The sequence below is a fragment of the Myxine glutinosa genome, chromosome 14, assembly GCF_964187855.1.
Source record: "Myxine glutinosa chromosome 14, kmMyxGlut1.1, whole genome shotgun sequence".
In the NCBI taxonomy this organism is placed as follows: domain Eukaryota; kingdom Metazoa; phylum Chordata; class Myxini; order Myxiniformes; family Myxinidae; genus Myxine; species Myxine glutinosa.
Window position 1 is genome coordinate 50,115,093 of NC_136274.1, and position 24,473 is coordinate 50,139,565.

General features: G+C 43.7%; 1 protein-coding gene across 3 annotated transcripts in view; it reads right to left on the reverse strand.

The window, feature by feature from the left end:
- Window positions 1-11,850: 11,850 nt before the first annotated feature.
- LOC137439683 (phosphorylase b kinase regulatory subunit alpha, liver isoform) overlaps window positions 11,851-24,473 on the reverse strand; it is a 120,041-nt gene continuing 107,418 nt past the window's right edge. For all 3 annotated transcript variants that reach the window (XR_010986971.2, XM_068135679.2, XM_068135678.2), the window contains 4 exons: window positions 18,669-18,757; window positions 14,769-14,822; window positions 14,199-14,399; window positions 11,851-13,018 (listed from right to left, as the gene is read on the reverse strand). Coding sequence is in view for 2 of the 3 variants with exons in the window: in XM_068135679.2 (XP_067991780.1) it covers window positions 12,845-13,018; window positions 14,199-14,399; window positions 14,769-14,822; window positions 18,669-18,757 (518 nt within the window). In the remaining variant the exon portion in view is untranslated. The remainder of the gene's footprint in view (window positions 13,019-14,198; window positions 14,400-14,768; window positions 14,823-18,668; window positions 18,758-24,473) is intronic.

Here is a 24,473-nt window from a genome sequence, read left to right on the forward strand (position 1 = left end):
GTAGAGTTAATAGTAGAGGGAACTACATTGCGTGCCACACTAAAGTAGGTAAAAATTTATCGGGTCGGGACGCCCCGAAGGTAGAGAAGGGTGCAATGTTGCGAATATGGAATTTGGCCTCCATATCCGCTTGTAAATATTCCCCTATTTTCCCCAATACTCCCCAACTATCCCCAATCCCCCATTCCCTAGTCCCATTGTCTGTAAACAACAATCAGTAGAGCCGACCTTCCCCTTTTTCCCCCATTAAATGTCGTGCCCAGGTCCACCGCACCACACGTAGACAACTTTCGGACATCTTGCTAGTTATTCTTAGTCTATGTCAGTTAAGGACTCGTTTCCATTAATTATGACTCTTCGTTGCACCAGAATGTGATTATATGGCACCAGTAGTGAGTTTAGGACCTTTCCCATACCTCCTCCCATCTTCTTCCCCAAACAACAACAACAACAACAGAGGGGCACGGCGCTGCGCGGGGGGGGAGTGTGCGTCCTGACACCGGCTCGGTTAGCCGCCATTGACAATGCGCTCCAGACCATGCGCTCCACGGGGTTACCACAAAGGGGCTGGCTGTCAGCTCCTCGTCAAGGGCGGAGCCTGGTAAACCCCCCGCACGCACCCAATGAGAAGCAACGTGCCGATTCCACGAGGCGGAGCTAACGAGCCGAGGGCGTGTCACTCCCCGCCGGATATACGCGGCCACGTAGCGGACGTGACGTGAGATGCGCCCCCAGCTTGAGACGACAAGACGCCACCTCGAGCGCTGTGAAACCTCCTGCATCTACTGGACCGTACAGTACCCTGTCCTTGAGCCAAGAGTGCACCTTGAGCCATCGATTCTGCCTTTCCTGGCCATCAATCCCCGTGTGAGTCAGCCTTTTGTCCCGTTTATCTGTCGTCTGTTGGGGTTAATATAAGATTGTGTCTAAGTGCTTGTCTTTCTATGCTGTACCTCTCGTCCCTGTAATCTGACCTTCCGCCTTAATATAACCTCCTCCGGAGGTCTTGAGAACTGAACCCTGGGTGTCGTGTCATTTGAAACCCAGCCGTGTGTCCTTTTCCTTTATTGCCTTTATTGACCTAGCGTAGCGCGATTAGTCAACCTTCGGGTATAATCGGGTAACTTGTGCAGACGTGGTCATACCAAAACCGCTCGGTAAATAACATCTAAGCCACGTCTGTAACAATATATATATATATATATATATATATATATATATATATATATATATATATATATATATATATATATACAGGGTGTCCTAACACCTTAGCCCCCCCCCCCCCCCCCACCTGCCCAGCCCAACGTAGGAGAGGTAGGGAGAAACCACGAATAGGGGGAAAAAGCTTTATTATTCGACATCTCATGTGCACAGTTTCAAAGCTTTGCTTCAATATTTGGTGTGCCCACTGCCCGCCGACCAAACTGCCTCCAAACGCGCGGGGTAGGATTCCAAGAGAGACACAAACAAGTCACGATCGAACTCCATTTCTTCGAGGACGTTAGTCAAAGCAGTGAGAAGCTCTTCCCTGGTGTTCTGGAGGCGTTGTTCAACTCTGTCCTTGAGTATCGCCCCCAAATGTTCACAGGCGTTGAGGTCAGGCGATGCTCCCGGCCACTCATCGTTTCCGAAAAAATCGACCTTGTTCGCCTTCAGAAGATTCTGGATCGCCAGTGTGCTCATGCACGGGGCTCGGTCGTGCAGAAACGTGGTCTCCTTGATGCTGAGGACATTTTCTGGGTTCCGTAAGAACGGAATAACATGGCGAGTCAGCACAACGTCTCGGAGGTATTTGCCGTCCCATGATTGTCCTTGCTCTTTGATGACCCACATCAGCCTTTTCGCTGTGAACATCAAGAAGACGCCAACGCACCGTGCTGTCTTCGATTTCTCTCGAATCTTGAGTTCTTGTGGAATGTCATCATTGTGAAGAGCCCAAATTCTGTCGTTCTGGAAGTTGGGACGTCGAGCCTCATAAATGAAAAATTCATCAGAAGGGGCCAGGAAAAGAAAATCATCAGAGGTCCACTCGCTCAAAAACTCACAAAACCACATTCGATCCTCGACGTTCTTCTCCGTCAGCTTCGGTGCTGGAATTTGGTGAAAAGCCTTTGCTCCAATGGACTGAAGGAACCTGTGGATACTTGATAAGCTCTTCTTCTTCCCTCGAACCCGTTCAATCTCCTTTTGGAGCCCTCGAATGCTTTTCTTCTCCTTGGCAAGCGACTCAATGATGATATCCCTGCTTTCCTGAGACAAACATTGTGCTGTCTGTTCATCTCGCAATCGAAGGGATCACGGTTCCAATTGCGTTTGACGAAGTCCTCAGACCTGTTCAGGTACTTGGCAACCCAGGATCGGGATATGGTTCCCGGCGTTTGATCCCTGGCGACTCGGAACGCGATAGCCATGATGCAGCATATCCACCTTTTCTTCTCGGAATCACCCGACCACGACATCACTTCACAAAATCTGCATCAGAACAAGAAAGGCTCATTAGATCATTATGAAATTTGGTATTTGAGATGTCAAATGAATGATCCTTCCCGCTATATGCCCGCCATTGTACAGTGGCGACCCAGTAGAGCTGGGCAGGGGGGGTGGGGGGGGCAAGATGTTGGTTTGAGTCCCATCTGGGTTGACTAATTTTTTTTCTTCTTACTTTTTGAAGTATCTTTTTTCGTCTTGAATAATTAATCAAAGGGAGGCGCAAAGTACCCCTCACATTATATGGGTCAGTTTCTCTGTATGCAACTTGAACATGTGGACTGAAAATTCGTTTGTCGGCTTCTGGCTAAAGCTGGGGATTGTAGGTTTGATTGATTTTTGATTGATTAGTTTTTGGTGAAGCTCAGGATATTATTCCGGATCTAGGAATTTTTTGAAGAATTGTTTGCCATTGGAAGATAGGGAATGTTTGCCAGAAGAATGAGTGGTCGCATTAGCTTGCACGACTTAAAATGAGCGAGTTTTGTTTTGACGTTTGGGCCAGTTTTACATGTTGTATCCATAAGGAATGAAACGAACGTTTTTCTGGCTTACAATTTTATTTGAAGTCACACATGCCTCAAAATACACTCACTTATATAGAATTGAACGCTGAATCCGAAAATGTAAGTGAAATTGCCTTGTTTTTTTTAAACATTATCTTCTATATATTCTTAATATATATCTGTGCAGTGACTGTCTTGTGTTGTCTTGTCTTGTGTTGTCACTGAACTACTCCCTCAAACTTTTGTGAAATCGTACTATTCCAACTTGACCCACGGCGGGAGTATGCGCTCTACTGAGTGGCGTTCTAGTATTTAAAATGTATCTTGTGAAAAATGCCAGGGGCATAGAAAAGACCCCTTTACATAAGGGTATGTGCCATGTGGAAAACTATAGAAAAGAAGACACATAGACACATTCCATAGCTTGTAGAAAATGCCAAACAATATAAAATAAGGGACATTCAAAAAATATCATGTGCATGCTGGACTACCCTTGTGTTCTGAGGAGGAACCAATTAATGCTCTAGAAAAGTTAACATAAAGGGGCGCCTTGCATCTGGCAAATAAAATACATTTACTTCTTCATGCAGGTGTATGAATCAAATTGGCGCCCCTTTATATGAACTTTTCGAGAGCATTTAATACTTGATTGCTTAACTAAGTCAGAGCAAACTCATGCTCTGAGTTTGGTAGGTCGGCAGTTCGAAATCCGGCCGAATCATACCAACGGCTTTGAAGTCGTACGTGCTGTTTCCTTGCGTGATGCTCAGCATTTCAAGTACAGAGCATGGATAAATGGCCATTGGTTGGCACTCATAGCATATGATTGATGGGCCCAAGAGCCTCCTCCTGGATTGAGGTTACTTGTAAAGGCAATAATATATATTTGTCAGACTAGCATATAATCAATGCCCTATCAGCAGAGGGTGACTCCGATGATGTCTGCCTGTCAGTGGAATGGGGGTACCATATGGCCGTGTGGAGTCATCTCCAAAATGGAAGAGAAGGTTTTCCAGGACACCACAGAGGTCGTTTTTGTAGACGACAAATAAAAACTGGACACAATAAATTGCTTTGAGGAACTCTTCCCCTCTCCCAGTGGTGGTTGTAGCGGAGAGAGTTCCATCGATAGCTACATGTTGATGTCCTGAGTGGAAGAAGTCAGAAAGCCAGGTATGGAGGCAGTCTTTGCACTCCAGGCAGCGAGATTGATAAAGCAGTGCAGGATGTGAGAGTGTTGATTACCCAACATATGTTTGGGAAGATGTTGTTGACCTTTTATTTGAGATTTTGGGTATCTGAGCATTATTGAGAAGCACAGCATTGCCCGAGTTGAGTGACTGGGATGGAATCCAAACTGATGGTCACAGGTTAGTTAGGTTGTTTAAAAAATAAATAAATAAAAGTTACCACAAGTTACCACAATGATGGATTCTTTGACTTTTTTGTATAATTGGAAAGCTTACTGGCCCTTTAGTTGAGAGGATCTCTTTTAACACCCTTATTGTGAATGGCAGTGATATTGGCAAACCTCCAGGCAGATGGGAGGTGGACAGGCCGAAGAGATTAGACATGGGACAAACGAGGGCAGCAGAGCGGGATATGAGAACGTGGGCACTGATGCCATCTTGGCCCAGAGCTGATGAAGAGTTAAGGCCGGACAGAACTTTGCCTCCATTCTCAGGTGTAAAGGAGAGTCGAGAAGAAGTAGGTATGAGGGGGTTGGGGGAAGTTACGGTGGGGACAAACATTGATTGGTTGAGTACCTGAGATTTGGAGGCAAACACCGAGTTGAGCATTCTGCATTGTCTCAAGCAGAGCCGGGGAGGAGGGAGGGGGGGGGGGGATGAGGGAGGGGGGGGGGTAGGTTGCCAATTGATATGATATAAAGGAAGCTTACACGTGTATTCACTCTTTCTATGCATGGGCCATCCAGCAAATCCTCCAGTCTCCTTGTGTAGTCAGTTACTGGATCTTCGTGGATCCCTTCGACCATTTCTTGGGCTCGGTTGATCACGTCTCTAAGTTGAACTCGAGTGGGAGGCACCACCAAGGCATACTCCTTTGTGTGGAATCCTTTCTTCATGCCCATCATCTTCTCTGCTGATCTTCAGCACAAGGCATATGTACATACTACCATGGAATATGCTTCTCCTTTGAGGGTTGGAAACTTCACAGCTCCCTTGTTTGTCGCCCTTAGATACAGTGGCATCCAAGGCCAGGATTATCATTAGCATTACTCACCAAAATATGAGATGCAAAGCCTGGTCCTCTCCCATGGTAACCAGGTCGGTGGCCTCTCCTTTTTTTCCTCCACTTCACTGGCCTTTCACCACCTCCCATCATTTCTGCCGTCTGCCACTCTTCAGCCCCACGTGGTTGCACAAACTCAAGAACAACCCACTTGTCCGCCCCCCTCCACCCCCCAAAATATTGTGTCCACTACCACTTTTATGTGTCTACTAAACTCCTCCATGAGCCTTGACGTCTGTATCCAAAAGAAAATAAAAACATTGTCTTGTGCTCCAGGCATCCTCAACGTTGGCACCTGGGTCGAAGCTGTAAGCTCAGTGCTGGGGCTGGACTTGCCATGGCGCAGTTTAAGGCAACACCTGACATTACCTGCACCAGGTGGTGGTGTTTATTACAACTCTTGTTTCCAGGATCTCTCCTTGCCTCAATTCAACAACACAGCAAGTACCACCTCCTCCCCTCCTCACCTCGATCTTTACAATTAGTACACAAAAGCAAAATTAGACAAAGGATTTTCTGACAGGATAGGTGAATACAATAAAACAAGAAGACGTCATACAGAGCAAGGTACCTGCAAAATACACCCCTCCCCAAAAGAAAAAGTTGCCATAGATACATCAAACTGTCCATTTCATTAAGATTCAAATTGACAATCTTAATCAAAGCTCGGATCAATCAGATTAAAATTGATGATGTTTCAGATGACAATTGATGATTTTAGAAGTGTGACCTTGAATTGACCTTTGACCTTCAAAATGTTTCGTTTCTCAATTCGGTGAGGAACTATGCAAATGCTGTTCAACTTTCAAGTCGATCAGATGAAAAATGGCAATTTTAGAAATTTGACCTCAAGATGACTTTTGACCTCAAGATGACCTTTGACCTCACAATCAATAGGCTTCTTCCTTATGACCAACTCTACCATTTGGTGAAGTTTTGTTTAAAATTGTGACCTGTAGGCGACTAACAAACAAACAGACAATATGAAAAATCACTCATAGAGCGACACTTGGCAAAACTGAACAAAGTAGCATGGCACTCAGTGGAGCATCCTTTTGACCTCAAAAATAATTAGTGGTTCAATTCAGTGACCTGATATGCAAACCGTCTTCAAAGTTAAACGGATGAAAATTGACAATTTTCGAAAATCGACCTATGTTGACCTTTGACCTATGGTGATCCCAAATATAGTTGGTGGTTGAATTTAGTTTGCTGATATGTAAATCCCATTCAAATTTCAAGTGAATCAGTTGAAAATTGAGGATTTTAGAAATGAGAAATTGTTGTTGACCTTTCACCTACGTTGACCTTTTGGCCTATGTCGATCTCATCAATAGTTGGTGGTTGAATTCAGTTCGCCGATATGTAAATCCTATTCAAATTTCAAGTCAATCGGATGGGAATTGAGGATTTTAGAAATTCAGAAAAAGTGGTTGACCTTTGGCCTATGTTGACCTTTTGGCCTAAGCTGATCTCAAAAATAGTTGGTGGTTGAATTCAGTTCGCCAATATGTAAATCCTATTCAAATTTCAAGTCAATCGGATGGGAATTGAGGATTTTAGAAATTTGAAAAAAGTGGTTGACCTCTGGCCTATGTTGACCTTTTGACCCCAAAAATATATAGGATTTTGTCGGACCACGAACTCTACCATTTGGTAAAGTTTCGTGAAGATCGGTTTAAAATTGTGACCTGTAGGCAAGTATAAGTGAGTGGACAGACAAACACACCTTCCATGGCCAAGGCAAACACCTTAAAAGGCCCATGAGCCCATCTCAATCACCACTCACTGATTTTGTTGTGGCCTATCAATTTTGAGTAGGTATTTTATATACTTCACATAAGTTATCAGACAGATAAACTCGGATTAGAAACAGGCAAAAGTTTGTCTGGTTAAATGGACTTTTTAAAAGCACAAGTGGAGGGCCTCAGAATGCAGTATCCTTCAGTGTTCCTGGGAGGAAATTGCTTTTGAGGGCAGCTGTGATGCTGGAGTGCCCTCTGTGGGTTGAAATTTGGCCAAGATGCCGGCGATAACTCGCCTAATCTTTGTTGGAAGATTTTTCGCATCTGCTCGCTAATTAGAGCAGCCTGGAGAAACCCGGCTCAACTCCATCGACGGATAATAAACCTCGTGGATGCACCACTCTGTCTTCAAAGCACCAATCTGACTGTCTTATATTCGAGCTGAGAGTCAAACCTAGACTATCCAGGCCATAGGTTCGCACACTACCTTTTCACCATCATACCAAGGTGCTGGGAGGTGTTAAATGCAATCACGTATAACAGCTTCTTTTCACCCACCCATGTCATATTCCTGGACAACGATCTGTATAATCCTCTCCTTGCAAGTTCTGGATGGAGCCATACATGGTTAGTGTTTTCCAAATGAGGTTTCTCTCTCCCTTCCTCAGCATTTTGTTCTTTTTCAGGCTGACAGCAGTTTGATAGAACAGCTTTACAGTCACAAAAGTCACTTGGAAACTATCTTTCATCTACTGGACCAAGACCACTCTGGTTTGTTGTACACATGACTGTTACAACACACTGACAATCAGACAACGCACGGGCTTGTGAGGCCTTGACATACAAGCAACACTTTTTCTCACACATCCCATGCTAGTGTTAGTCAGTACAACAACAAGCTTGAAGTGTGACTTTCTGCGCGACTCGGTCTCGACCCTACAGGACTCCTATCTTTTGAAGAATTCCGCACCGCCTGGCGCTTAGCCCTTTCATCTCAGCCTGGTCTCGGCACGAGCGACAAAGAAGAGCAGGTGTTGACCACTGATCCAATATATATTAGTTTTGCTGAAAAAAATGGTCACTGGCCACCATCTTGCTGTTCACTACAACATGAAAAAGCCCTATATAAAAACAAAACTACGTTTACAGTATTTAAAAACCTGATAATCTTTGATTTCTTTCCACATTTTCTATTATGGAACTTTCGGTCGGTAGCGAGTCCCAATATGGCGGCTGCGTGGCTTCATCAGCAAACGCCTTCTCATCGGCCAGTAGTTCCTCCATATTATAGAGCTCAGTGGAGTGGACCGTGGACCCATTTCCGGTCCCTTTATATTTCGAATAAGAAAACCTAGTGATGTTAAGCATGAACCTCATCAATATTCAAATGCATCTGAGTGACCAGAGGTTACACATAGTCCAACAAAAATTTTCTACGCAACAGTAGTTTTGGGTCATCCTGTTTGGAGTTCAATTTCCCATATACGATGATTTGTCTGTTGTCAATGTCCTTATAATTCATGTATAAAAACCACAATGGCACTCTTCGACGTCGTGACGCCGCTATGCCTCCACCTACATTATTACATCATTATACATACACTGCATGACCAAAAGTATGTGGACACCCGAACATTGAACATCTCATCCCAAAATCATGGGCATTAATATGGAGTTGGCCCCCCTTTGCTGCTATAACAGCCTTCACTCTTCTGGGAAGGCTTTCCACTAGATGTTGGAACATTGCTGTGGGGATTTTCTTCCATTCAGCCACAAGAGCATTAGTGGGGTCGGGCACTGATGTTGGGCGATTAGGCCTGGCTCGCAGTCGGCGTTCCAATTCATCCCAAAGGTGTTTGATGGGGTTCCGGTCAGGGCTCTGTGCAGGCCAGTCAAGTTCTTCAACACCAATTTCGACAAACCATTTCTCTATGGACCTTGCTTTGTGCATGGGGGCATTGTCATGCTGAAACAGGAGAGGGCCTTCCCAAAACTATTGCCACAAAGTTGGAAGCACACAATCATCTAGAATGCCATTGTATGCTGTAGCGTTAAGATTTCCCTTCACTGGAACTAAGGGGCCGAACCCGAACCATGAAAAACAGCCCCAGACCATTATTCCTCCTTCACCAAACTTTACAGTTGGCACTATGCATTCGGGCAGGTAGCGTTCTCCTGGCATCCGCCAAACCCAGATTCGTCCGTCGGACTGCCAGATGGTGAAGCGTGATTCATCACTCCAGAGAACATGTTTCCACTGTTCCAAAGTCCAATGGTGGCGAGCTTTACACCACTCCAGCCGACACTTGGCATTGCGCATGGTGATCTTGGTGGCATAAGAGCTTGGAAGCTCCCAACAAACAGTTGTTGTGCTGACGCTGCTTCCAGAGGCAGTTTGGAACTCCACAGTGAGTGTTGTAACCGAGGACAGACGATTTTTACACGCTACACGCTTAAGCACTTGGCAGTCCCGTTCTGTGAGCTTGTGTGGCCTACCTCTTTGCGGCTGAGCTGTTGTTGCTCCGAGACGTTTCCACTTCACAATAACAGCACTTACAGTTGACCGGGGCAGTTCGAGCAGGGCAGAAATTTGATGAACTGACTTGTTGGAAAGGTGGCATCCGATGACGGTGCCACCTTGAAAGTCACTGAGCTCTTCAGTACGGCCCATTCTACTGCCAATGTTTGTCTATGGAGATTGCATGGCTGTGTGCTTGATTATATATACCTGTCAGAAATAAGTGTGGCTGAAATGGCCGAATCCACTAATTAGAAGGGGTGTCCGCATACTTTTGGACATGTAGTGTACTTTACCAAGTTTGATTTAAATCCCTTCAGCTGTTATCAAGTATCACATTTTTACCTGGCATGACCTCTGACCTTTGAGTCCAAAATCGAATCAGTTCATCTTTTCATCATAATATATATGTATACGATGTATGGTCAAAATTTCATCACTGGTTCACAAGTTAGCGCAGTAAAATAATTTTTACCGAACGGGATCTCTGACCTTTGCCCTCTTGACCCCATAATCTAATCCGTTTACATACATCATTATACATACTTGTACTAAGTTTGACTTAGATCCCTACAGCCATTCTTCAGTTATCACGGTAACGGAAACCTATTACAGACTCTAACCTTTGACCTCTTGACCCCAACATCTAATTAATTTCATACTTGCATCATAATACATACTTGTAGCAACTTTGGTCAAAATCCCATCACTGGTTCACAAGTTAACATGGTAATGGGATTTTCATCTAACATGACCCTGGACCTCGTGACCCCAAAATCTAATCAGTTAATCTTTACATCATTATATATACCTGCACCAAATTTACCTTGGATGCCTTCAGCTGTTCTCAAATTATCACGGTAAGGAAAACCTATCACAGATGCATGGACGGACAGACAGATGGACACGGAAAGCCTGAAAACATAATGCCTGCGGCGACAAAGACAAAAACACCGATTGTTCCTCGTCACGTGCTTATACAAAATGTAAGAACCTTCGATCATTTTAAAGTTCTCATGTCGTGACCATGAATTTGCCGAGACATTGTTAGACTTGTCGAAAATTATTTTCTCTAAGTTAAATTTCTATGGATGAGGTCACACAACTTCTCATAGCATTGAGAACTGAACTCTTCCTTTTTATAGGTTCTGATGGCTTCCTTTGTCCTTCCCTCTTCTCCTGCAGGTCATGAAGCTTGCCCAATCCGTCGACTTCAACCGAGATGGAGCCATTGATTTCAACGGGTTCCTCGAAGCATTCCGCCTCCTCGACAGCCGTTACACCCACCCCTCCACCACTGACCCTCTGGCTCAAGGAAAATCTGCTACTTCACATCCCAAGAAACAAACAAACAAAGCTGAGCTCGAATGACAAAACGACAACACCGAGTTGCTGTTTTTAGAGCTTGTCAATGATTTTGATGAAAAGGCCTCTTGTGTTTATTAGTACCTTTAGTTGTCCACCACGCTTTGTTCTTATTATCAAAAGGTTTTTGGCCTGCACCCACTTGTATAATTTGCAAGTAGAACAGATGTTTGCACTCAATGTAATTCATTATTCTTTTGATATTGTGACAACACCATCCATGGAGGAATAAGGGATGTGGGGAAGAATGAGATTGAAGAGATTGTGGAAGGTGGTTCCACAGGTGGGGAAAAAGAGAAACGAATGAGTGGAGGTGAGCAGCGATTCTGGACTTTGGGAGAATTAGTGGAGGTGAGCAGCGATTCACACAAAGTGCAGAGGGTGCAAGATGAGAAAAGAGACAGAGACCACCGACCTGTCTGCGACATGAAAGTGATAGGCCTAGAGACGCAACTTCGTTGCGAGACATTCCAATGATCTTAAAGGCCCTGGTTTCCACGGCGTCAAGTTGAGCGAGGTGCAAAGCAGGGGCACCAGCCCAGAGGGGAGAGCAGTACTCCATCAAGCTGTGGATGCAGGCCTTGTTGACTTTGCACAACAGAGAATGGCAGTCGTCGACTGGCTTTGGAGAACTTAGATTTGTAATCGTATCCAAGTTGTCCTCAAATGCTTCTCTATCTTCTTCATGCATGCATTGCAGTCAGAATATTGTAGCCCGAGGCACTATCGCTACTCCTGATTGGCATTTTTGACTCCAGCATAATCAGCCGAGTCTTCATGGAGATTCCCAGACAGAGCAAGCTGCCCACCTGGATGTTCAAACTGTTTTCAACTTGATTCAACTCACACACACCATTTGTTCCTATTCTGAGACAACGCAAACCACGCAATCTGTCTCCCACGAGCTAAGGTACAATAAGAATTGCTCATGGGTGCAAGACCAGGAAAAAGCCACGACTATATAGCGCAGATGTTGCGTTCAGAGAGGTGAAGTTTACTCCTCACTATGCACGGTCAGGCTGAGTGCGCATCCATGCCAGAAAAGCACCAGCATCGTCAATGGTTCAGGAACAAACCAAAATTAGATTGCCCTCTACAGTATCGATTACCTGAAATGTAATAGCTTGCATTCCCAACAAGGTAGCCAGCACATCTGCAACATAACCAAGAACAAACTATAACGGCCAACTACTTAACATGGAGCAAATATTATAAATAACATGAAACAAACACTTGTGCTTTAGTCACAAAACCTTTCTATTCGCATCCATTCTTTACAGGAATAACTGCAGTGGTAAACAATTTGCTCAAGTGCTGTTCGGAACAGCTTGGGGCAGCAGATCATCCGGGCGAACTTGTGCACTGGAGGATGGAGGTGAGCATTGACCCACCATGGCGTTCATGCCAAACCATCCACGTGAAGAAAAAACAAAACGGATGCAAAAACCAACCTGAGAATAGCAACGGTGTGTACTGGGGACAGGGCATGCACCCCATAACTGCGATCTCGTGAGGACCATGAGGTACGATTGCCCTCATGAGGTACGAGATACGATGGAGGAAGGATTGGTGAGCGTTAGCAAAATTATCATTATCCTTCAGTTGCAGAATCACAAACCAATACGAATCTTCAATCATTGCTTGAGGATCAATTTGACAATTTACAGGCAGCAGCAGAAGGCGGCGGAAATGCTGGAGATGCGAGTCTATCTAGAAACACCGGGACTGGGCCAACCCAAATCACTAGAATATGTCGGTACTAGGCATCCGCAACGGTTGGCCCGCTATCCTGGAAAGCAAGCATAAGGCCCGACAGGTAGTCGAATGTCAACGCACAGCAGACGAAATGACATAGGTGCATTGGCAGTAGCACAGCATTGCTTAAACAAACAGTGAAAGTCTGAAAATCGAGGGAAAAGGAGATCGACGGGATGGTATGCAGGAGGAAAGTATTCAATGTAAACATGTCACTGCACAAAGCATCCAGCACTGGGAAGGTAGTCATGCACGTAGGTGACCACGGCTTTAGCAAGGTAGGTCATGGTTCCATAACGTCCACTGGGAGCGCTGTCGTAGAGCTCACGGCAGATCCCCGTTGATGGATCTCGTTCAAGGAGCGACTCGTCCGCCCCAAGGGAACGCTGGAAAAGGGAGGGAGTTTGAAACTTTCAGATCAAAAGAGTAGAGTTATCTTCTTTCGAGTCCAAGAAAAACGAGATGAACTCGAAGCTTCTACAATTCGAAGCCAAGAAAATTCACACATCTTAGCCCGAGTCTGCAATGACCCGAGTTAACACTTTAAAGTGGTAACACGGCAATTTACCAAATATTCTATACGCTACTGTGTAAATAAAACACTTTGGAAATTATAATGAGAACAAACCCAAGATCAACAAAAATTGGCCCTCCAGAGAATTCCCATACGTTATGACCCAAGTCATCCAGTTGTGGGTTAACCATTCGTCGATGATTCCCAACACAATCTGGCAAATCCCATGCATCTGTAATAACATCCAAAGAAGAATAAATTAAAATTTAGGGCCATCATCTTATTTAGGATGACTTTTGTCTGTGTACGAGGGATGTCCCAAACATTCTGTGACCGCACCAGCTTAATCGACGTAGTACAAGTGACAAACATTATTGCTGTCCCATTATTCTATCTAATTTTCATCTTCAATACACAGCTTAATTCAGCAATCAACCAACTTTTTTATCCCAGCACAGAAGACTTCCTTTGCAAGCGTCCTTCACAGAGTGGACAGATTGCAGACAATATCTTGAGATTCCCAGATGCATTTTCCCTTTTAATTACTGAAAACATGACAGTTTGGATGTCTATTTTGACCATAGCCACAGGGAAGATGATATCAGAATTATGTTCATAAGACGTTTCTTCCACGTATTGGGCTTTTATGATGGCCTCGAGGTATAAAGTGTCATCCTGGTTTTCCGCATGCACAGTGAGGCATGGGTGTGTGCGTAAACCATGGTAGGATGTAAGCTACTAGACCTGTCTGCCAAAACTGGTTGTCAGTGGGCATTAAAGATCTGAAGATTTTTTTGTGGAGACGACGCAAGTTATTGTACGCACCCGGAATAAATCCGTGTTCTAAACTACAGGGGCACTGCATCAGTGGCACAGTCACATACCAGGCGATGATACAAACCAGCAGCCAAGATTACGGAACATTCAGCCAAATAGGCCTCAGAGTAAACAAAATTAAACAACGAACAACGGGCCAAAGAAAAAAAAACGGTATAAATTACAATCGCATTCCATTCAAAAGCACAGGAAAGTGAATATGGTGCGGTCAAAACCTGGTCGTTCTCAAAGAGGCGATCAGCAAGATGCAAGATGTGATCCACGTGGACAATCCCTCCTAATGCTTGAAGGTCAAGGTCCGCGATCAATGCCAGAACAAGGGTCGCCTCCACCAACAGCTGCCGGTATTCTGGATGTGGTACGCGGTTAAGCACAGCTTCCACCGTAACGGCAAACTTCAGCTCCCCGGGTGTCATCTCGTGTGGTGAAGATCGAGAATACAGGGTTGGCAATAACGTCTTGAGAATACTTAGTTCTCCAAACAACCGTCACAGAATCAAAGCAGTCATAAAATACGAGCCAATGTGACCATGCCAAGCCCCACGAAAGTGGGTTGCTGTTAATCACCACAATAATCAGTGCAGTGGTTGGATTTATTACCACACAATAATTGTGTGAGTTTTTAAGGACAGTGATTGCTATAATGAATTACAATAAATGCCCAGTATTTTCAGGTATCATCGGAAAGACAAAATCAACTTTACATACATGTTATAGAGCTTACACCCAACTTTGGTTTCCTACCACACGACATGCACAGACAGACACACATCGTCAAATCTCACCTCGCGTGTAGTCGAGGATGGCAAGACGAAACCATCAATGGACAGTCCATTGCACTGTGGGCAGATAAGGGTTTTGGTGAAGAAACAAGGGTGATGACAAAATAAATAAATTCCAATGCCAAAACATATATAGTATATATTTCCAAAGACTCTTAACGATGAAGATGGCCAAACAAAATACTTTCCCTCAAAGATCCACGTTGAGCGGTTGCCGCAGACCTGTGAACCGACGAGGCCATTCCAGCACCGTTTCTCAAATAAAGTCACACTAATTTAACTCTCCAGTGAGGCCAACTGCTTGAGCGACAAGATGGCAGAAACACGAGGTAAACCGTTCCTCATGATATATATTATTATTAATTTTTAATTAAAATTTTTTTTTTTTTTTTTAACACAAGGACACAAAATACAAAAAAACAATCATTTACAATTTATGACAACTATCAGCCCTCTCAGCGATAACACACACACTCGTTCAACCAGACAGTGGTTAAAAGGATGTGCCCACATAAGCCAGGCTCACAACCACAGTCAGCCATGCTGCAGAGAGACACAATGGCTGCAGGTGAAGGTAGCAAGTGAGAGGACTCCACAGGTGGAAAATGCAGAGCTTGTACGATCAAAAACTGCACTGTCAGGATGAAACTGCCTCTTTGTGCTTTTTCCTCGTCTCAATTGCTTAGTGGTAGCGGTTCGACGAATTCTCTGCCAATCATTCTGCCTGGTTCTGGGTCACAGAGCCAAGATTTTACTACTCTCCATGTCGAGGACTTCCACCAATCAGCCAATACTACAGAGCAAACCAAATGTCCAGGCCTCGAGGCAGACAAAGAATCCCTGCCTCGTGTAGAGCAAATCTCCTGCTCCCACACAATGATGGACTGCTATGGTGGAGATGAAGAACATTACGTGTTCCCCTTACACTACACCCGGTTTTCGAGGAGAACATTTGATGGGACAGCTTACCCCTAGCTTTATCTACAAGCACAATCTCTCAGCTTCTATGGGGGAACAATATACATTGACTCATTATGGTAAACACACTTAAGACAAGAAAATAAGTTTTAAGACTGCACGTGAATATACGCGGCATCTAGGATCTTGAAACAACTTCTGCACCTCCCCATAAATGCACAATAGCATCACTGTTAGTAGCAGTAAATGTACACTATCCTCCCAAAGGTCATGATTTAGCGCAAATGTACATTCAGTTTAACACACAATATTCACATTGCGTAACGAGCGTTGGCTTTGCATGACCATTTAATAACCTATACAGCTTCCCTGTACCCAAAAAACAGCTTTGACTTTTGCTTTCAAATATGCTTCTCATCTTTGGTAGGTTGGATGTGAGATTTTCTGTCATTCCTTGTTAAGTTTTCAGATCCTTTGGTCGTTATTCCAATTGGCAACCCAGCGTATTCCAAATAACCCGTTATAATGGTCGAGGAACGTGTAAGTAGGACCTATCAATTTGCAAAAACCTGTTTTCACATTTTGAGGCCTCAGGATAAACACTGGTTGCATCTCCCTAAGCAATGACCACAAAAATTAGTTTCATTTACACTTGCTTCTCTGTAGTATTCCACAGAATGAAAGGCTGAACGGACTTTAATGGTGTGGTTTGACATCTCGGTGATTCCCAAAACTCTATCATATTGTCGTGCAACCGCCGAAATTAATATCAGGCGGTCGCGGATGCCGATCACGAAGGCCTTAGCCCCTGAGGCAGAAACTCAATGGCGGACTCCGAAACCAAAGCTACCCAAGCGCGCGGGATGGAGGGGAGCGACGAGAGCCCCTTCAGGCTTACCTGTTAAATCAATCACCCGGAAAACTGCGTTCAAGTATATGTACAGAAAATAATAGAAGGGTTTATTAAATGAAAAGCAAGGACAGGAAAAACACGCGCCGGTATTGCAATATCCTAAATCGGGATCCCGCACACCAGATATCAAATACAAACAAGGGAATCTGAATTAAGGAAAAGAACATGTCATGTACTGGTGAACGCGCAACTCGGTGTTATCTGGTCTTTGTCGTTGGCTTTGGCCGCCGTACAACACGCGGCTCCTTTCGTCCCGCGGCACGCCTCGCTCCAAATTTCAAAGCACCGAGCACCACGAGGTCGACCCTCATACATGGTCAACAAGCCAACTCGGATCTCACCGGGACGGCCAACTCAGGCCATGAACCTTCCAGGAATCTGCCAGGAATCTGCTAGGAATCTCACTGGAATCTGCGAGCCAACGCAACCAGGGATCTCACGAAACTGCCAGGGCCAGGAATCTCACTAGTGTGCAACTGCTCAACTCGTGCGTAACTCACTCGGGATCTCTGAACGACTCTCCGAATGTAACTGCTCAACTCAGGATCCAACTCACAACTCGTCCGGGAATGGCGTTCGGCGCTCGTTAATACGGATCTGCGCGCTGAGTTCCACGCGCTGAGTTCCACATGCTCTTTTTATAGCCTCGGCCGGTGACGTCAGCTTTGGCGCGCTGCCAACCAATCAGAGCCTCGTAACTTCCCACCCTCTGTCGACCCGCTTCGCACCTCCCGCGTCCATTCGCGCCAAACCAGCACAGCCTTCCTGGGCATGGTACTCAAGGTGGATGGGCCTCTCGGAGGTGTAAATGGCGGCAGCCGTGCGGCGGTGTCCTGGCCTGATTTCTTCCTAAGTCATGTCAGGGGGAAGGGCGTTACTTAGTGTTGTACTAAAGGTCCTAAATAATGCCTAAGTGGTGTGCAGTGCCAAAAGGGACAAAGGTTTGGCTAACCAGGTGAGACATACAAGGGCACTACTCCTTAATCCCGACACTACTTATCACTTGAACCTCCTGGTAGATTCACAATTATACATCTTAACCGACAAAACGCCTACACATGAAATTACAGGTAGTTTTCCTTACCGCGACACACGAAGCATGTTACCTATTCAGCTCTATTCTGCTCTACATATCACTACCCGCCAGACATAACAATATTACGGAGATTTGACCAAAGTCAAAAGTGTTCCACATACTGTATAACAATCGGTCGCAGGATTCACTTCCCTCTTAAGCTGGACTGTCCTACTCTCTGACATTGGGCTATAATTCCTTCTCAAAACTCTGTTGACTCCTTCCTCTGGGACATTATGCTCTGAAACTGAGATATGACACCGTTCTCTGACCACGATCATTATAAACAGACAATGGAGACCCAACCAGTGTGGGGAGCAACTCACAATACAAGAGTGGGGCATCCTATGACTTTTGGCAGGATAATGCAAATCATTACAAAGTACTCACAAAATGAGTGGGAGAGACAGAGCTCATATGGTGAATAAGTGGTGTCAGCAAAAAAGGGCCTTTTGGATTCAACTAAATGACCAATGAATAGCTCATCGTTCCACCAATTCCATGCAGGTGGTGATGAGAAAATGACGTTCCGTCTAATGGTCTAAATTGTAGCAATGAAAATATCCCCCATCCCATTTAGCGGACAGTGCCTGCAGTCCCCGCAAACCTCCTACACTCCATTTTTAAAAAATGGATCTTCCCAAGTACAATCAGTATTTTGTGAAAGTTATCCCTTTTATTAAAAAAAATTAATCCTCTGAATTTTTTTGGCTGTTGAAATTATTAGACTTGGTTTGGTCCCCCTTTGATTATTCGACATATAATCCCCTTTAGAACTTCAAAAAAAAAAAAAGCAGATTTGGGATAGTCGAGTTTTTTTTGAAATAGGGGACAGGTATGAAAACAAAGCAAACCATGAACCAGAATTGAAAAAAGGTATTAACGTTATTTTAATAAATGAGACATCCACCACCTTGCTCATGCATGTAATATAAACCGTAATTACACTTTCCTCAAGTTACAATCATCATAAAGCATATCTGGCTCACAATCAAACCTTTTCCAGAATCTTCCAAACTTTTTGGTAGAAACCAACAGGGACACGATTCAGCGCACCGTCCAATCTACGGCGCCGTAACCACTGTCCTAAGAGACAAAATGGCGGAAGAAGAAAGAGATGAGGATCGGCGAAGCAGGGCACGTAATATTCATCGATTTCAGATCACAAACAAGGTTTCCAAGTCACACATTTAAAAAGTAATGTTAAATGTTATGTTCCAACAGAAAAAGCAAATATTTTTTAGCAAAGACACAGAACTTCTGGTTCAGGAATTTTTCCACATGTTTGTCAAATCTACAGCTGCCTGTTCCACCTCATTAAAGCTAAGTTTCCCAAACTGGATTTGTCACGTTTTTCTGTTATATGTCCTTCCGTGTTGCTGTTTGCATTTCCGTCCAATTTTGTGTCAAATCTGACCTTGTTGTGCTGCATCTGTCGAATTTGTTTTTGTGTTGTTCAAGATGGACTCCTCAGATAACCACCATGAAAATGCTGTGTCCCTTTTGTCATCATGTTCCTCGTTTTGCTTCTTTCTTCCCAACGAATATACTTTCTACCTCAACATTTTCCTATTTCCTCTCCTCGCTTCAGAAAAAAATTAATTTCACTGCACAACGATCTCATTCTACTTCAATTCCCTCCTGCCTGTACTTCCTGGACTCCATTAGTTTTCTCCCTTTTCTCAATATTTTCAAACTGATCTTCAGTGAATATACAGTGCCTTCAGAAAGTATTCACACCCCTTGACTTTTTCACATTTTGTTGTGTTACAGCTTGAATTAAAAATGGCTTAATTTGAGATTTTTTTTGTCACTGATCTACACATAATACCCCATCTTAAAAGTGGAATATTTATTTTAGAAATTTTTACAAAATAATTAAAAATGAAACACAGAAATATTTAATTACCATAAGTATTCAACCCCCTGAGTCAATACCACATAGAGGCACCTTTGGCAGCGATTACAGATTCGAGCCTTCTTGGGTATGTCTGTATAAGCTTTGCACATCTGCATTTGGAGAGTTTATCCCATTCTTCCTTGCAGATTTGCTCAAGCTGTCAAGTTGGATGTGGAGTGTCGGTGAACAGCAATCTTCAAGTCTTTCCACAAATTCTCAATGGTATTCAAGTCTGGGCTTTGGCTCGGCCACTCAAGGACTTTCATGTTATCGTTCTGAAGCTATTCCAATGTTGCTTTGGCTGTATGCTTGGGGTCATTGTCCTGTTGGAACGTAAATCTTTGTCGCAGTATAAGGTCTTTTGCACTCTGAAGCAGGTTCTCCTCAAGGATTTGCCTGTATTTGGCTGCATTCGCTTTTCCCTCTGTCCTTGCAAGTCTCCCAATCCCTGCCAGTGAAAAGCATCCCCATAGCATGATGCTGCCACCACCATGCTTCACAGTAAGGATAGTGTTATATGTGTGATGAGCTGTGCTCGATTTCTGACAGATGTAGTGCTTTGCATTCAGGACAAAGAGTTCAATTTTCGTCTCATCAGACCGCAGAATATTTTGCCTCATGCTTCCTTTTTCTCAGGAGTGGCTTCCGTCTCGCCACTCTCCCTTAAAGCCGAAATTTGTGAAGCGCTGCAGAGAATGTTGTCCCTTCCGGCAGGTTCTTCCATCTTAGACAAGGAACTCTGTAGTTTTGTCAGAGTGGTCATTGGGTCATTGGGGTCACCTCCCTGACCAAGGTCTTTCTTGGCCAGTTCAGTTTGGTCGGACGGCCAGCTCTAGGAAGAGTCTGTGTTGTTCCATATCCTTTCCATTTCCTAATGATGGAGCTCACTGTGAATTGTTTTTAGAATTAGAAATTGTGTTATATCTTTCCCCACATATATTCCTCCTCACAATTCTATCTCGAAATTCTACGGACAGTTCCTTGGACTGCATAGTAGAGTTTCTGCTCTGATATACACTGCCAAACTGTGGACCTTATATAGAAAGTTGTGTTTCTTTCTAAATAATGTCCAATCAATTGAGTTGTCCACATGTGGACTCCAATCAGTTGTAGAGACATCTCAAGGATGATCAAAGGAAATTGGATGCACCTGAGCTCAATTTGGAGTCAGCAAAGGGGTTGAAATACTTCAGATTTTCATTTTTAAATATTTTGCAAAAAATTCCAAAAAAAACAACAACATTCCACTGACATTATGGTGTATTATGTCGATCATTGACAAAAAAATGAACATATGTCACCCACAGGGTGAACCGTATCTTGCCAAAATGTGAACATGAGTGACTTGCTTCAGGTCACAGTGAGGTGAACAGAACTGCTATCCACTAGAAGCGCAAAGTGACCTTGACCTTTGACCTTGACCTTAATAATTTCGTATGGGGAATAGTATGTCTTCATGACCAACGCACATGAAATATTGAAAGATTTTGATGAGAACTGAGGAAATAATTTTTTCATGAAAATTCCGTTTTTTCGTCATGACGTCATCAAATGACGTCATAGCGTCAAACTGTTTACAGATCTGGGAAGCACTCATCAAGGGCATTCATATGAGGTATTACTCGATATGGTACCTACGATTTCAAAATTTGACCTTGGGGTCAATAATTTTCGACCTCCAGCGCTAACCATGAAGGTCAAGGCCGATCGCCACCAAAAACTAATCAGCTGAGCGCCGGACCATATACTAGATTCCCATGAAGTTTGGAGACGATCCGATCAAAGTTACTCAAAAAATAAGGGTTTCGTCGACCTCCATGATTGACCACAAAGTGACCTTGACCTTTGACCTTGACCTTCAAAATTTTGTGTGCTGAAGGGTATCTCTATAGGACTCTGATATGCGAAGTTACATGCGAAGATATGCGAAGATATGGTACCTACGATTTCAACATTTGACCTTGGGGTCAATAATTTTCGACCTCCGGCGCTAACCATGAAGGTCAAGGCCGATCGCCACCAAAAACTAATCAGCTGAGCGCCGGACCATATACTAGATTCCCATGAAGTTTGGAGACGATCCGATCAAAGTTACTCAAAAAATAAGGGTTTCAACATTTGACCTTGGGGTCAATAATTTTCGACCTCCAGCGCTAACCATGAAGGTCAAGGCCGATCGCCACCAAAAACTAATCAGCTGAGCGCCGGACCATATACTAGATTCCCATGAAGTTTGGAGACGATCCGATCAAAGTTACTCAAAAAATAAGGGTTTCGTCGACCTCCATGATTGACCACAAAGTGACCTTGACCTTTGACCTTGACCTTCAAAATTTTGTGTGCTGAAGGGTATCTCTATAGGACTCTGATATGCGAAGTTACAGGAGTTTCCAATAATAACTGTGGTCTACAGAGTGATCTAAACGTGAAAAAAAAAGATTAACCACAAACAAAAAAACAAAAAAACAAACAAAATAAAACATCACCCACAGGGTGAACCGTATCTTGCCAGGGTTTCGTTGACCTCCATGATTGACCGCAAAGTGACCTTGACCTTTGACCTTGACCTTAATAATTTCGTATGGTGAATAGTATGTCTTCATGACCAACGCACATGAAATATTGAAAGATTTTGATGAGAACTGAGGAAATAATTTTTTCATGAAAATTCCGTTTTTTCGTCATGACGTCATCAAATGACGTCATAGCGTCAAACTGTTTAAAGATCTGGGAAGCACTCATCAAGGGCATTCATTTGAGGTATTACTCGATATGGTACCTACGATTTCAAAATTTGACCTTGGGGTCAATAATTTTCGACCTCCAGCGCTAACCATGAAGGTCAAGGCCAATCGCCACCAAAAACTAATCAGCTGAGCGCCGGACCATATACTAGATTCCCATGAAGTTTGGAGACGATCCGATCAAAGTTACTCAAAAAATAAGGATTTCAACATTTGACCTTGGGGTCAATAATTTTCGACCTCCAGCGCTAACCATGAAGGTCAAGGCCGATCGCCACCAAAAACTAATCAGCTGAGCACCGGACCATATACTAGATTCCCATGAAGTTTGGAGACGATCCGATCAAAGTTACTCAAAAAATAAGGGTTTCGTCGACCTCCATGATTGACCACAAAGTGACCTTGACCTTTGACCTTGACCTTCAAAATTTTGTGTGCTGAAGGGTATCTCTATAGGACTCTGATATGCGAAGTTACATGCGAAGATATGCGAAGATATGGTACCTACGATTTCAACATTTGACCTTGGGGTCAATAATTTTCGACCTCCAGCGCTAACCATGAAGGTCAAGGCCGATCGCCACCAAAAACTAATCAGCTGAGCGCCGGACCATATACTAGATTCCCATGAAGTTTGGAGACGATCCGATCAAAGTTACTCAAAAAATAAGGGTTTCAACATTTGACCTTGGGGTCAATAATTTTCGACCTCCAGCGCTAACCATGAAGGTCAAGGCCGATCGCCACCAAAAACTAATCAGCTGAGCGCCGGACCATATACTAGATTCCCATGAAGTTTGGAGACGATCCGATCAAAGTTACTCAAAAAATAAGGGTTTCGTCGACCTCCATGATTGACCACAAAGTGACCTTGACCTTTGACCTTGACCTTCAAAATTTTGTGTGCTGAAGGGTATCTCTATAGGACTCTGATATGCGAAGTTACAGGAGTTTCCAATAATAACTGTGGTCTACAGAGTGATCTAAACGTGAAAAAAAATGATTAACCACAAACAAAAAAACAAAAAAACAAACAAAAAAACAAACAAAAAAACAAACATACAAGCTGACTAATACATCTTGCAAAAACTTCGTTTTGGCAAGATAATAAACATATGTCACCCACAGGGTGAACCGTATCTTGCCAAGTGACCTTGACCTTTGACCTTGACCTTCATAATTTTGTGTGCTAAAGGGTATCTCTAAAAGACTCTGATATGCGAACTTACAAGAGTTTCCAAAGGGAACTGTGCTCTACAGAGTGACCTAAACAATGCGAACTAAAGCAATACAATATACATGAAAAGTGCAGTTTTTTCGTCATAACGCCGTCAAATGACGTCACATTCTCAAACTAGTTATATGTTTGGAAAGCACTCAACAAGGGCTTCAATTTGAGGTACTACTCGATATGGTAACTGAAACTTGAAAATTTTACCTTTTGGTCAAAATTGAATGACCTTCAAAATGACCTTGAAGGTCAAGGCCGATCGACACCAAAAACTAATCAGCTGAGCGCCATACCACACCCTATATACCCACCAAGTTTGGAGATCATAAGATCAAAGTTACTCAAAAAATAAGGGTTTCGTTGACCTCCATGATTGACCGCAAAGTGACCTTGACCTTTGACCTTGACCTTCAAAATTTTGTGTGCTGAAGGGTATCGCTATAGGACTCTGATATGCGAAGTTACAGGAGTTTCCAATAATAACTGTGGTAAATATGGTAACTGAAACTTGAAAATTTTACCTTTTGGTCAAAATTGAATGACCTTCAAAATGACCTTGAAGGTCAAGGCCGATCGACACCAAAAACTAATCAGCTGAGCGCCATACCACACCCTATATACCCACCAAGTTTGGAGATCATAAGATCAAAGTTACTCAAAAAATAAGGGTTTCGTTGACCTCCATGATTGACCCAATTGAATGACCTTCAAAATGACCTTGAAGGTCAAGGCCGATCGCCACCAAAAACTAATCAGCTGAGCGCCGGACCATATACTAGATTCCCATGAAGTTTGGAGACGATCCGATCAAAGTTACTCAAAAAATAAGGGTTTCGTTGACCTCCATGATTGACCGCAAAGTGACCTTGACCTTTGACCTTGACCTTCAAAATTTTGTGTGCTGAAGGGTATCTCTATAGGACTCTG